General features: G+C 42.8%; 1 protein-coding gene across 1 annotated transcript in view; it reads left to right on the top strand.

The window, feature by feature from the left end:
- The window catches only part of cacna2d1a (calcium channel, voltage-dependent, alpha 2/delta subunit 1a), a 138,083-nt gene that overhangs the window by 46,723 nt on the left and 76,745 nt on the right, over positions 1–14,615 (top strand). Inside the window, exon 4 of the mRNA XM_072672571.1 lies at positions 6,000–6,059. Coding sequence (XP_072528672.1) covers positions 6,000–6,059 — 60 coding nt within the window. The remainder of the gene's footprint in view (positions 1–5,999; positions 6,060–14,615) is intronic.

Here is a 14,615-nt window from a genome sequence, read left to right as displayed (position 1 = left end):
ACTCAATGGCGCTCTAAAATGGAAATGGGTAACCATCTCCAATCTCATCTCTGTAAATGCACACCCAACAACGCCTCTCAACACACTTAAAATGCATCCAGAACACAGTATGATTTACCTAGTTTGTGGTTTCACTTGGCACTGCGGTCCAGTTTAAAAGTGTCCATGCTGTTTTACTCATCTTTATTTATTTATTTATTTGTAGCTTTTTTTTTGAAGCAAATGAGTGCTCACTGTTTACTGTGTGTGTGTTTGCTCACTAGTGTGTATGTGTGTGCTCACTGCACGGATGTGTTAAAGGCGAAGTGGTGAATATGGGTGTCTTGTCTTTATGCAAGAAGTCATATTGACAAATGTAGAACTAAACAAAGGGTAGTTGGGACTTAAGTATATGTAGACGTTTCTTTTGTGTATGTGTGTGTATGTGTGTGCATATGTATGTCAGTGACGGTGTGTGTCTAGTGTAGATTGTAATTGATAATGATCTTGATAACATGGCGCCGCCTTAAACACACTTCCTATATTGCCGCTGCAGCCAGAGCCCACTCCATGACAACCGTCCAGCCCAGCCCAGCCCTCGCTAATGAGACCCAACTATCAGGGTTGTTATAGCAACAGCTCATCAAGTTTGGAGTGTGATTGGCCGAGCGTGTGTGGACGAGGCTGGACGCTGGTCTGCTGCGAGCTGTTTAGCTGTTGCCGAGCAAGGAGTTGATGAGAGTTGGGAGATGATGCTCTCCATGTTCATCGGCTCTGGGTCAGAGTGCTCTGGATTTGTTTGTGTTTCCAGCTGTAACTGCTACTCTAAAAATGATCAGGATCCGTTCACCGTTTACTCATGTGTGATGGATGGATACTTACTTAAAAACCCAATTGAACTGATTTGAATGATTTTCCAACTGATATTCGATTATGAATTTATTGTGCTTCAGAACCTTCAGATATACGTTGATTATTTATTTATTTATTTATTTATTTATTTACACTTTATTTAACCAGGTTGGTTCAGTTGAGACACAATGATCTCTTTCCAAGGGAAGCCTGGCCAAGACAGCAGCCTAAAACTTTCCCAATTGCACCATAAATCACAAATCAACAGTAAAATATAGTTATTTAGTTGGATCAGTCGGGTTGAATAACAAACCTTTCACACAAAGCAAAAGCAGAAGCGATAAGAGATCGCTTGACGATGCTAGGTTCCCTACAAGATTTCTATATGTTCCAAGAGAAATACATTCAGTACAGTGCTCTCCAGTGAATTCCAATTAGCGGGTGCAACATGCATAGAGGAATGTTGCCGAATTCAGTTCGAACTTTGGGAACATTAAGCAGATAACAATCATTGGAACTTAAGGAATAAGTACCCTGGGTTTTTGAGATATAACCACATAAAAATTGAGGGAGTTGGTCTAGGATGGCTTTACATATAAAAGTATACCAGTGTGAAAGGTCACGTGCAGCCAATAAGGGCCACTCAGTTCCGCCATATAAGGTGCATGGCACCGTGGTACACAGAGTCCAGAGATTGCAGACATGTTGCAGGGGCATGCATATAAATAAGGTCGCCATAATCTAATACAGGAAGAAATGTGGTGGCAAACAGCTTTTAGGACTGGGCGATATGGTAAAAATACTATATCATGATATTTAAAGACATTTTTCAGACTGAATACATCAGTAGCGACAGATTCTTACAACTACAGTGATTTTTATTTAACATCTCGTGCACTCCATCCAGTTAAACCAGTCAATTTACACTGTAATAAAAACCTGCAGTTGATCTGTGTTTATTAAGCAGTAACTGTATCCTCAATATGCTTAGAAAAGCATATTGTGTATCACGATAACAAAATCTATCACGAGACGAGAAAATATCATCAAATTGCCCAGCTCTAAAGTTGATGTGCATTTACTTGATAAAAAAAAGAATGTGATCAAACAAAGAGGAGGTTAAGAGCTTAACTTCATTTTGGGAGCGAGACCATGCCCTTAACCCCTCTTTTTCCAGGCTTTCAACTGCTTTATACACCCACACCTCACAGTCTATCCCCGTTCGAAGAAACGTGGCGCTTGCTTCCACCCGGTCTTCTTCCTTTTCTTTGGACCACCACTCTACACTTATACAAATACAAAAGTATGAAGAACCTTTACAAGATTATTAATCTTTATTAATGTAAAGGCCACATCCTCATTACAAAAATGGTTCTTTAAGGACCCAAAAGTGGCTCATCTATGGCATCACTCAAAGTTACCTTTTATTTTTTAGAGCTACCGGGGGCTTCACCAGGTTTCACATGCTGACCACAGAAAGTCTGACCTGGACTCGGGAGTAGCCAAAACACCTCAGGGTGTGGTCCACACTAGCAAAGCTCAAAATTGACCGATTTTAAAAAAGAAAAAAATTTGTGTCATTTGAAAATACACAACATAAAAAAACATGAATCTATGTACAATATGTACTGTATCTTTTCTCTGATTTAACAAAGCAAAACAATGAAGAGTTCTCACTGATTCAACCTGTGCTGAATTTGTTTCTGCACTTATTCTGGAAAAAAATACAGTGTATCCAACAAGAATGAAACCCTTGTACATACAGCAGTAAAGCCTGGTAGCGCACACACCCAGTGCCTGTTCCAAAGACTAAGCTGTTTTACTGTGTGTAGCATGGCAGATGAATGTGATAATATATGAAAATCAGGAAATCTCACTTAAACTCCAGTGAAACTAGCCTACAAAACAAAATGTAGAAACTATCTTTCACCCACTGCTTACAGTCTGCAGCACTGTATTTGCCTCAGTGGCAAAGATCTCAGCCTGGCTTAGAGCACTTAATGTTCAGATGCGAGTTGCGCAGGATAGGGCTAGGATAGTAACACTAACTGAGATAGCTTGGCCTTAGCATTTGTTTGTTTACCAAAAGACTGGATGCCTTTCTCTGTGTAAATTTCAAGTCACGTATGACCTCCTGTGGCTTTCTGTTCTCGATTTGGCTTTAATTGGATGTAGCACTGTCAGAATGCTGCGTGACCCCTTGCGTCATGAAGCGCCTTCGTGCGCCAGCACGTATTTCCGGTGCCATTGTGCGTGCCTCTATTATAAACAATAATTTAAAATTTGTGTGCAATTGGCTTTATGTTCCAAGACAAGACGACCATATTCACCATTAGTGTTGGACACAGATGAAATCTGGCCTCCGTTTCAATGCCTGAATGCTGAGTTGACATTTCTTCTGTTGTTTTGATGATTTAATGTACATGGACATTATTATTGGTAGAATCCACCATATGCTACACATGAACTAGATTATGCTGGACCACTACTTTCATATACACCAAAAGAAACACCTGTTCCTCTACCTACCACGTCCTACATGACTTCTCCTAAAAAGCCCACAGTAGTGTTGAGTCGTACCAGCAATCTTGACACAGCAGTCTGTTAATAACAGTGTTAAGCTCAAGGCAGAAGACATACTAATTATTGCTCTGTTTAAAGCTTGACTGGCGTCTCCAGATCCAGCATTCCTATAAAAAGCCATTGTTCTGTTGTGTCTGTGTTGCTTTGAATCTGTGGCATTAATAATGCGCTTCCTTGCCGTCTTGGCTGGCAGCACTAATATCATGCTAATGGTAGCCTGCCACCATGCTGGTGTGAACCGGAACAAAATGGGGTGAAATGGGGTTAACGTGTAATCTAATGTGGATCTGCTCTCCTTGTTCGCTCTCAGTAACAAACAAAGGGTGTGAAAGCTTTTGCTTTTGCCCTGCTTTGGACTGGGTTCATGGTGAACGAACAAGGTTCACGTGGCCTGAGGAGCACTCTTCCAATGCTGGACCAAGACAAAAACTGACACCGTGCGCACAGCTATTCAGTTTTAGCACTGAATAGAGCTGCAGCCAGGGTCTCCTTATTCCTCTCATATTAAAACTAAATACATTCTGTTGCCCAGTGAGGGGCCCTCGGGGCCTTCTAGGCTCCCAGAGAAGGTCTAATGACTTTGGGTAATTCATTTTTTTTGTCTTCTTCTTCTTATTATTATTATTATTAAATCCTATGGTATTAAAATATAGAAACAGCCAAGTGAGCTCGTCCATTGGTTAGGCCTTCACAATCTAGACTGACCCTAATTATTATGTTAACTACCGACACAATTGGACGATGACAGAAGAGTCATGTCGAACAAAAAATGTCATGCTGGGCCTTCTGGAGGTCACAGATACATCTCTGACTGTGAGTACCAGCAGTAATCTAAGCAGAATTTAGTTGGCAACTCTGTGCTAGCCTTCTTATTGAAAGAGTCACTGTTACACTGTGACATATGCGGTGAATAGACATAAATATATCCATTATAAGATATTGGTGGTTAGTCTAGAACCAAAAAATGCTGTAGACTACAGCTGATGTTGTCTATAGACTATACTTTTAACCTTTAGAAGCTGCAACTATCGCGGGAGATAACTAATAAAAGCAGGGTGGATATTTAGAGTAATTGCCTTACAGTTAAAACCTGCATGGTAATATGTGCAACTTCTTATTTCTGGAAGACATATTTTATATTCTATGATTAGGGTTTAATGAAAGGTTATTGTTACATTTGCAGTCTCGTTTTGTAGAACAAATAGGAACCATGTCACATTTTGTTCCATGTTTTTGTTGTTATTTAACTTTGTAACAAATGGAAAAGTCACAGACACAGCCTTTAACATGTTGCCGCAGGAAGTGAAAATAATTAATTGCTTTCTAATTACGCCTAAGAAGTACAAGGAAACAACAGAAACCAAAGGTTGGAGCTGCTAGATTATGGACTGCTCCTCTTCATTGTGCTATTTCTTATGTATTCTATGATAGATTTACGACCACCCCTTTTTTCTAATTTTGATAGAACTCCAATAATGGTCTTTACTCGACAGGGTAAGAAATTAGATGTGGGTTTTCTCCGGGGAAATTAAGGCAACAGTCACTTTCTAGATCAGCCCCTATTATGTACCATTAACCTAGTCATTAGAGGAGATGTGGGGCAGAGCAGCATGTGATCTAATTTTAGCGTGACATCCTGTTATGCCGAAGCCTGCCTTCCCTCCTCAGGGTGCTAAACTTAATGTGGCTCGTACTGAGGAGGGCCATTCCTCAGCTGCTGCTGAACAGCACATTGTTCACTCTATTTTTGGGGCTTGGTCCAAAGTTGGTCTTGGATCGGGAGGAGCAGGTTGTCTATTGGTTGCTCAAAGCCTGCCCGGTGCAGGCAGATAACACAACTTAATGAGATTATGAATGTATTAATAGGGGTCGAAGAGTTGTATGATATTCTTTTGACAATCTCATAATTACATATCATGATCATGGAAAAACCTTGTATCTTCATTTTTTTGACATAATGTGAGTCTGGCTGAGGTGGGAGGACTGGGAATGTTGTTTCAAATTAAAATTATATGAATTTTGTAATTGCAATTTCACAACATTTAATCACATTCTTAAGCAGCGACGCCAATAATAATAATAATAAAAAAATAAGTGTTGTTCTTTACAGACCAGTAGGAATGTTCCAGAATGACTTGGAATAAAATCTTTTTTTTTTTCATTCCCTGTAAAGTTTAGTAAAGTTTTACTAAAGTTTAGTTTTCTGTTTTTGGATTCATTTACCTGCTTAATTTGAACAGTGGAGTTTCCTTTACATTGTTTCAAGGCTTAATGATGATTGGACCAACAGAAATGCTCCAAAATGTCATGAAGTAAAACCCCAATAACTGTAATAAGATTTATTTTTTTATTCCACTGTAAATGTAAATGACTGTTTTGGACTATTTTGTGCAGTGTAAGCGTTCTGTAGATTTTATTTGAAAGTGTCACACCTGTGCCTTTGTTTGGTTTCACCATGTGCTTCCTAGTACAAAAAAGCTGAGTATGATTTTGACAGAAATTGAGTATAATTTTGTGTGTCTGACAGTGTGTATTGTTTGAATATAACGTATGTAACATTTTCTCTTCTTTTCTTCTACTTTCAGTCTCTGGCCACAGCTGCAGAGAAGTTCCAGGTGGAGCACCAGTGGAAAGATGGATTTGAGGTAACAACACACACACACACACACACACACAGACACACACAAGAGATAGTATATTGATAGTGATAGATATAGGAATTCAACTGACATTAGCAGACAAGGTAGGAAATCAGAGTGTAAAGGGTTGTTGGATAGTGGGGTAATGGTAGGTTGGCTACCATAAAGGAGTGTCCATTAAAACACAGGAGGATGAAAGGACTTGCAATTGGTGTTTATCCACAATGGCTAGAAGAATGGCTGTATGTATGGATAAATGAGGGATGATGGAAAGATACATAGGTGATTCAAGAATGGATTTTGAAGGACAGTTGTAAAGGAAGGATGGTTTCATTTAACTACACATCCAAAACCTAAGGAAATGGCTGGCTGTGGCCTTTTAAACTTTGCACCCGCTCTGTTCTATTACAAGCAGACCTGCTCTTTGGAGTAGTCTACCTGCTCCCCAGGGAATTTCCAACAGAGGGCACAAGTACTTCATCTGATCTAATCCTTAGCAAATCTAGTCTACAACAGAACACTCCCACATTTTGTGATGTGGTGATTTTAGCTTCTAGTTTCTTCCTATGAGGTTGTAAAGTCTTCAAGTAGTTTGAGAATGGTAGCCCACTTTTTAGAAGCCTAGATTAAAGCACCGTTATGTGAGAATTTATATTTATTGCTGCTGAGCTCCCCCTACAGTAAGGAAGTGGAGTTCACGCTTTGGGCCACCACTAAAAGAGATTCTTTACATATACATTTCTGGACGAGCTAAGAGCTGCAGAACCATCACTGAAAGTGAAAGAAGCATGTGGACTGATACAGTAGAGTGATATTCTCAAGATTTCAGCGTCTCGTGAGCATTGTCCTGCCCACTTCACCATAGAGTTGCATAGTGCAGTGTGCTGAGCCTAGAGTAGCAACGATAGAGATGCTATTCTCTCTATTACAGGTCAGTGGAGCGTCACAATGATTTTGAAGCTGGTACTTCTAGGGTAGAAATGCTACATAGTGTTGCTTTAAGTGACAAACAACGGCTGGCAACTTGCCTAAATATTGCTAAAATAGGGCCCATAGGCGCAGACACCTGCTTCTTGATGTACAAAGTGTCAGTGTAGTCCAAGTTATATGGACCTCTTAGGGCACCACAGCCCATCTGTCTAGCACACACCCGTGCCAATTGGAATCCGTCAGCTATCCACAGCTGATCCGCAGCTAATCAATGCATTCCTGACAGCCAATGTAATCTTCCCTCATTTCTGACCGCTGTTTCATTGACCCACCTCAAATTGACTGCTGAATTGGAATACCGATCCTAATTTGTGGGTTTACAGATGCTCCCTGCCTGCTGTAGATTTGTCTATCGGGTGTTGAGCGATTTCTGGTTTATGGACTGAATTAGGTATAACGAGGGAAGCCTGACAGTACAGGCAGTTGGTTTGATTTGAAGCGCTCTATTTTTCCGGCTGTGAGATTGAGCTCCATTCCCACTCGTATTATCTCATTACCCTGGCAGGCCCCAAGTGGAGGACATAATCACAGACTTCAGCGTGCCATTAATTATTTTCTATTTTACTATTAAAAGTTTCTTCATTTATCCAGGCATGTCTCCTGTTCTCGCAGCCGTGTCGGAGTGGGGATGACTTACGGGAGTGAGGGTGGAGGGGGAAGGAAATTAATCTCTGTTCTGTGCTGCAAAATGTATGTGTGTGTGTGTGTGTGAAGAGAGGTGTGTTGGATTGCTTCAGGATATATTATTAGTTAGTTGTAGTCCATTTTCCTAAAAGGTACCTCAACAAGCAGCATTCGTGCTCAAGCATTTTAAGCAGGTACTGACTTTTTTTTTTAGGGTTCTTCCTTCCATGTCAAACAAAATATTAATCTTTGGAATAAGACAAGTGTGCTCCCTTTGCTGAGATATTGAGATATTCAGTGGTTCTCCATCACGCCAGAGAACACCACAGTTCCCCTCCTCCACAGCTCAGTGCTGGGGATCTTTTATACCCCTGTAACTGATGATTGGCAAGCTTGAGCAATTCAGTGTATGGTGATTACACAACGTATGTGCAAATATAGTGTCCACATTTTTCAACTGTTCAGATGAGACTGAAGTACACATTCCAGACCTTAATTTGCATACATTTCAGACCCAGATCACCATGTTACAACACTTTTTACACAGTTCCCCTCATTTCAGGGAAGCACAATGTGGGACATTTGGACGTTCCATTGCCTCATTAGTGCAGGCATAAGACACTAGGGCTGCTACAACGAATCGATTAAATAAATAATAATAGATTATTGGCGATTATTACTCGCCTTATGTCACCTGTGGTGCTTTGTCTACTCTGGAATAAATAAATAAGAGCGAGTTGAGCTGAGAGAGCCGGAGTGGAGGCGTAATATTCCAAATAAGTTCAACATCAAAATGAAACCTGACCGACGCAGAAAAGAAGGTTCAGCTTAAATCCTCAAAAGTGTGGGAGCACAGTCACTACAATATCCTGAGCTTGTTCTGTTTTGAAGTGAGGAAACGTAACAGTGCACTCACACTACGCGAACCAGCACAGCACGGCACGGCACGGCACATGCTGTTTTCTGCTTGGTAAATGAACATTGACAGTGATAGTCTGTGTGTGTCTGTGTGTTACTTTTATTATCAGTTATTATCAGTAAATGTGCTTTATAAAAACATGTAACTTGTACACAGTGGTGGTAATTAATGATTAAGCTTCGAGTTTTAAGTATGAGTGAAGACACTACATACAAACTATTGTTAACAAATATAGTTGCACAAACTATACAAACAGTTCATCCTGTCTCACTCCTCATTCCAATACAGTGCGGTGTTTGCATCAGCAATGCACTTATTTTTCTTCATTATTTAATTTTTAAATTTTTAATTTATTAATAAATGTAATGTATTTTAATGTAATATATTATTGAATTATTGTATGCACTTTTTTGCTCTGTTATTCAATGTTCTATTTTTCAATAAAGATATGGAAATGTATATATTTTTATCCGATTCAATGATTAATCAGAAAAATAATCGTCAGATTAATTGATTATTAAAATAATCGTTAGTTGCAGCCCTATAAGATACCAAAGTTTTTTTTTCTTTTTCTATAGACTCTTAAGACTCTAGTCTCTGATAGCACTATATCAGTTATTACCAAAGGATGAAATAATATGTCTAATAATATGTCTAATATGTCCCCTCTGAGGTATAAAAATGGCTGTTTGGGGCAGTGGTGGCTCAGCGGTTAGAGCGCCGGGATATCGATAACAGCGTTGTGGGTTCGATTCCCGGGCTTGGCAAGTTGCCACTGTTGGGCCCTTGAGCAAGGCCCTTTACCCTCTCTGCTCCCCGGGCGCTGGAGTTGGCTGCCCACCGCTCTGGGTGTGTGTACTCACTGCCCCTAGTGCACTAGTGTGTGTGTGTGTGTGTGTGTGTGTGTGTGTGTGTGTGTGTGTGTGTGTGTGTTCACTACCACAGATGGGTTAAATGCGGAGGACACATTTCGCTGTACAGTGTACACTGTACAGTGACAAATACGTGCACCTTTACCTTTAATATGTATGGACCATTTTACCCGCTTTTAGGCATGGCAGTAGTTCACCAATCAGTGCTGCTACAACATCACAGCAGAATCAGAGCTTTATCCTACTGTAATCTGAGGAAAATACAGTAGCTCTGTGGGTAAGTCTGAAGCAGATCATAGGGAAGCACTGTAACCATAAATCCTGGTACATGGAGAGAAATAGTGCTTCCTCCACATGGCTCTGCTTAGGCGCAGAGTTTGAGTACGAGTAGGAGTGTTACTCTGTGAGTGACGGTCTGTAAGAGTTCTGCAACGAGTGGCTTCATTCTGTAGTGCTTTCACTGCTTGTGGTCTGAGTCAGCATGTCACTAAAGCCACGCCGGGATCGTGATCACACCCTCCATATGTAACATTTCCACACAGAAAATGGATGCAGATTGCTTTACAAATGTAACTGTCTCTGGTCACCACAGCTTCTTCTTTCATACGGTCAACTGTCCTGACAGGAACAACAAGCCAGATTTCAGAGAGAGGCGTTTGCTTCTGCTGTGGTGACGCGCTGTGTGTAGAAATGGTACGATTGTTGTTTTTAAGAATTTATCATGGCATAAAACTTTTTACTTTTCAAAACTTTCAATCTTTTAAAGGCCAGTGTTTCTAGGTGACCAAAGTGTGCTAAATGATGCAGTATGTGTTTATAGATTTGCAAAACTGTCACTTTGAATGATATCTGAGGGAGAACAAATGGCCTTAGAGTTTAGTCGTTTGCAGGTTTTTAGAATTGTGTGTGTGCAATGGGGGGTAAAACTGTAAACGCATAATATTCCAAAAAAGTGAACCTTGAATTAGAGTGTGAGAGGCAGACACCTTCAGACTACTTCAACTCGGCAATGCTGGGTTTTGCTTCCACAAAAGCAGCATTGCTTTTTTGAGATCATTGTCATTTAGGAAAGAGCTTTACTTTAAATCTTTGTCATTTTATGATGATTGCACAACCAGATGTCTTGCATCACTGACTGCCCACATCAGTCATCAGTAGGGCTTATAGGCTCAATAATGCTGTAAATCTGGCTTAGAAAGCAGACCGCGCAGTACTTTTGGAGCTCACCGTCTCTCTAGGTGAAAGCAGTGTAAACTTGCGTATTTGGGGAAAAGTCTGTTTACTACAGCTTGAAATAAGGACAACACTAATGTGAGAGCGTACGTATTCACTCATTAATCACTTTTTATATCTGATTTTACCCTTAATTGTCCTTTACTGGTGTTATCCTCTTTACAAGATCCCACATGGGACTGGATTTCAATAACTTTTAGCCAGTCTTCATCCATTCCTCTTGATTAATCAGCATCTAAACATGGAGTGTAATATGTGGAACTGCACCTGGCAGTGTCACATTGCAGTGTTCCGTCTTGTCATGACATAGAACATGCCCAGTCTTGATCCTGGAGCTCTACCACCCTGCAGAGATCATCTCCAACACTAATCTTGACACAACTGATTCCTTTGATGAAGATCTTCAGAAGCTGAAGGAATCTGAATATTACAGCAAAATCTGTTAGATCTGAACTTTCCAGGATACGTCGTCTTAACTAATGTCCCAACTTATGTCATCTTAGTACAGCAGCAACACCCTTGCAACCATGTGGATAGCATGGGACAAAAAGGGAAGAGAAGGGAAGTGACGAGAGACAAGAAGAGGAGAGATGGGAAGTGAGAGGGGAGAAGATAAAGGAAGTAAGAAGAGATAGGAAGTAAGAAGAGGGGAGAAGAGATGGGGAGTAAGAAGAGGGGAGAAGAGATGGGAAGTGAGAAAATGGGAGAAGAGATGGGAAGTGAGAAGAGGGGAAAAGAGGTGAGAAGATGGGAGAAGAGATGGGAAGTAAAAAGAGGGGAGAAGAGATGGGGAGTAAGAAGAGGGGAGAAGAGATGGGAAGGGAGAAGAGATGGGAAGGGAGAAGAGATGGGAAGTAAGAAGAGGGGAGAAGAGATGGGGAGTAAGAAGAGGGGAGAAGAGATGGGAAGTAAGAAGAGGGGAGAAGAGATGGGGAGTACGAAGAGGGGAGAAGAGATGGGGAGTAAGAAGAGGGGAGAAGAGATGGGAAGTGAGAAGAGGGGAGAAGAGATGGGAAGTGAGAAGAGGGAAGAAGAGATGGGAAGTGAGAAGAGATGGGAAGTGAGAAGAGGGGAGAAGAGATGGGGAGTGAGAAGAGGGGAGAAGAGATGGGAAGTGAGAAGAGGGGAGATGAGATGGGAAGTGAGAAGAGATGGGAAGTGAGAAGAGGGGAGAAGAGATGGGAAGTGAGAAGAGGGGAGAAGAGATGGGGAGTGAGAAGAGGGGAGAAGAGATGGGGAGTGAGAAGAGGGGAGAAGAGATGGGAAGTGAGAAGAGGGGAGAAGAGATGGGAAGTGAGAAGAGATGGGAAGTGAGAAGAGGGGAGAAGAGATGGGGAGTAAGAAGAGGGGAGAAGAGCTGGGGAGTAAGAAAAGGGGAGAAGAGATGGGAAGTGAGAAGAGATGGGAAGTGAGAAGAGATGGGAAAGGAGGAGAGATGGGAAGAGAGAAGAGGGGAGAAGAGATGGGAAGGGAGAAGAGATGGGAAGTGAGAAGAGGGGAGAAGAGATGGGAAGGGAGAAGAGGGGAGAAGAGATGGGAAGGGAGAAGAGATGGGAAGTAAGAAAAGGGGAGAAGAGATGGGAAGTGAGAAGAGATGGGAAGTATGAAAAGGGGAGAAGAGATGGGGAGTAAGAAGAGGGGAGAAGAGATAGGGAGGAAGAAGAGGGGAGAAGAGATGGGGAGTAAGAAGAGGGGAGAAGAGATGGGAAGTAAGAAGAGGGGAGAAGAGATGGGAAGTAAGAAGAGGGGAGAAGAGATGGGGAGTAAGAAGAGGGGAGAAGAGATGGGAAGTGAGAAAAGGGGAGAAGAGATGGGAAGTGAGAAGAGGGAAAAGAGGTGAGAAGATGGGAGAAGAGATGGGAAGTAAGAAGAAGGGAGAAGAGATGGGGAGTAAGAAGAGGGGAGAAGAGATGGGGAGTAAGAAGAGGGGAGAAGAGATGGGGAGTAAGAAGAGGGGAGAAGAGATGTGAAGTGAGAAGAGGGGAGAAGAGATGGGAAGTAAAAAGAGTGGAGAAGAGATGGGAAGTGAGAAGAGATGGGAAGTAAGAAGAGATGGGAAGTGAGAAGAGGGGAGATGAGATGGGAAGTGAGAAGAGATGGGAAGTGAGAAGAGGGGAGAGGAGATGGGGAGTAAAAAGAGGGGAGAATAGATGGGAAGTGAGAAGAGGGGAGATGAGATGGGAAGTGAGAAGAGATGGGAAGTGAGAAGAGGGGAGAAGAGATGGGAAGTGAGAAGAGGGGAGAAGAGATGGGAAGTGAGAAGAGGGGAGATGAGATGGGAAGTGAGAAGAGATGGGAAGTGAGAAGAGGGGAGAGGAGATGGGAAGTGAGAAGAGGGGAGAAGAGATGGGAAGTGAGAAGAGATAGGAAGTAAGAAGAGGGGAGAAGAGATGGGAAGTGAGAAGAGGGGAGAAGAGATGGGGAGTAAAAAGAGGGGAGAAGAGATGGGAAGTGAGAAGAGGGGAGATGAGATGGGAAGTGAGAAGAGATGGGAAGTGAGAAGAGGGGAGAGGAGATGGGAAGTGAGAAGAGGGGAGAAGAGATGGGAAGTGAGAAGAGATGGGAAGTGAGAAGAGGGGAGAGGAGATGGGAAGTGAGAAGAGATGGGAAGTGAGAAGAGGGGAGAAGAGATGAGAAGGCGAGAACAGAGGGGAAAAGGGAAGAGAAGTGAGAAGGGAGAAGAATTGAAGAGAGGGAGAAGAGGGGAGAAGAGATGGGAAGTAAGAAGAGGGGAGAAGAGATGGGAAGTGAGAAGAGATGGGAAGTGAGAAGAGATGGGAAGGGAGAAGAGGTGGGAAGGGAGAAGAGGTGGGAAGTGAGAAGAGGGGAGAGGAGATGGGAAGTGAGAAGAGATGGGAAGTGAGAAGAGGGGAGAGGAGATGGGAAGTGAGAAGAGGGGAGAAGAGATGGGAAGTGAGAAGAGATGGGAAGGGAGAAGAGGGGAGAGGAGATAGGAAGTGAGAAGAGATGGGAAGGGAGAAGAGGGGAGAGGAGATGGGAAGTGAGAAGAGGGGAGAAGAGATGGGAAGGGAGAAGAGATGGGAAGTGAGAAGAGGGGAGAGGAGATGGGAAGTGGGAAGAGATGGGAAGTGGGAAGAGATGGGAAGTGAGAAGAGGGGAGAGGAGATGGGAAGTGAGAAGAGGGGAGAGGAGATGGGAAGTGAGAAGAGGGGAGATGAGATGGGAAGTGAGAAGAGGGGAGAGGAGATGGGGAGTAAAAAGAGGGGAGAATAGATGGGAAGTGAGAAGAGGGGAGATGAGATGGGAAGTGAGAAGAGATGGGAAGTGAGAAGAGGGGAGAAGAGATGGGAAGTGAGAAGAGGGGAGAAGAGATGGGAAGTGAGAAGAGGGGAGATGAGATGGGAAGTGAGAAGAGATGGGAAGTGAGAAGAGGGGAGAGGAGATGGGAAGTGAGAAGAGGGGAGAAGAGATGGGAAGTGAGAAGAGATGGGAAGTAAGAAGAGGGGAGAAGAGATGGGAAGTGAGAAGAGGGGAGAAGAGATGGAGAGTAAAAAGAGGGGAGAAGAGATGGGAAGTGAGAAGAGGGGAGATGAGATGGGAAGTGAGAAGAGATGGGAAGTGAGAAGAGGGGAGAGGAGATGGGAAGTGAGAAGAGGGGAGAAGAGATGGGAAGTGAGAAGAGATGGGAAGTGAGAAGAGGGGAGAGGAGATGGGAAGTGAGAAGAGGGGAGAAGAGATGGGAAGTGAGAAGAGATGGGAAGGGAGAAGAGGGGAGAGGAGATAGGAAGTGAGAAGAGATGGGAAGGGAGAAGAGGGGAGAGGAGATGGGAAGTGAGAAGAGGGGAGAAGAGATGGGAAGGGAGAAGAGATGGGAAGTGAGAAGAGATGGGAAGTGAGAAGAGGGGAGAGGAGATGGGAAGTGGGAAGAGATGGGAAGTGAGAAGAGGGGAGAGGAGATGGGAA

The sequence above is a fragment of the Salminus brasiliensis genome, chromosome 2, assembly GCF_030463535.1.
Source record: "Salminus brasiliensis chromosome 2, fSalBra1.hap2, whole genome shotgun sequence".
NCBI lineage: Eukaryota > Metazoa > Chordata > Actinopteri > Characiformes > Bryconidae > Salminus > Salminus brasiliensis.
Note: the sequence above shows the minus strand (reverse complement) of the source record. Positions and strands in the feature narration are given on the sequence as shown.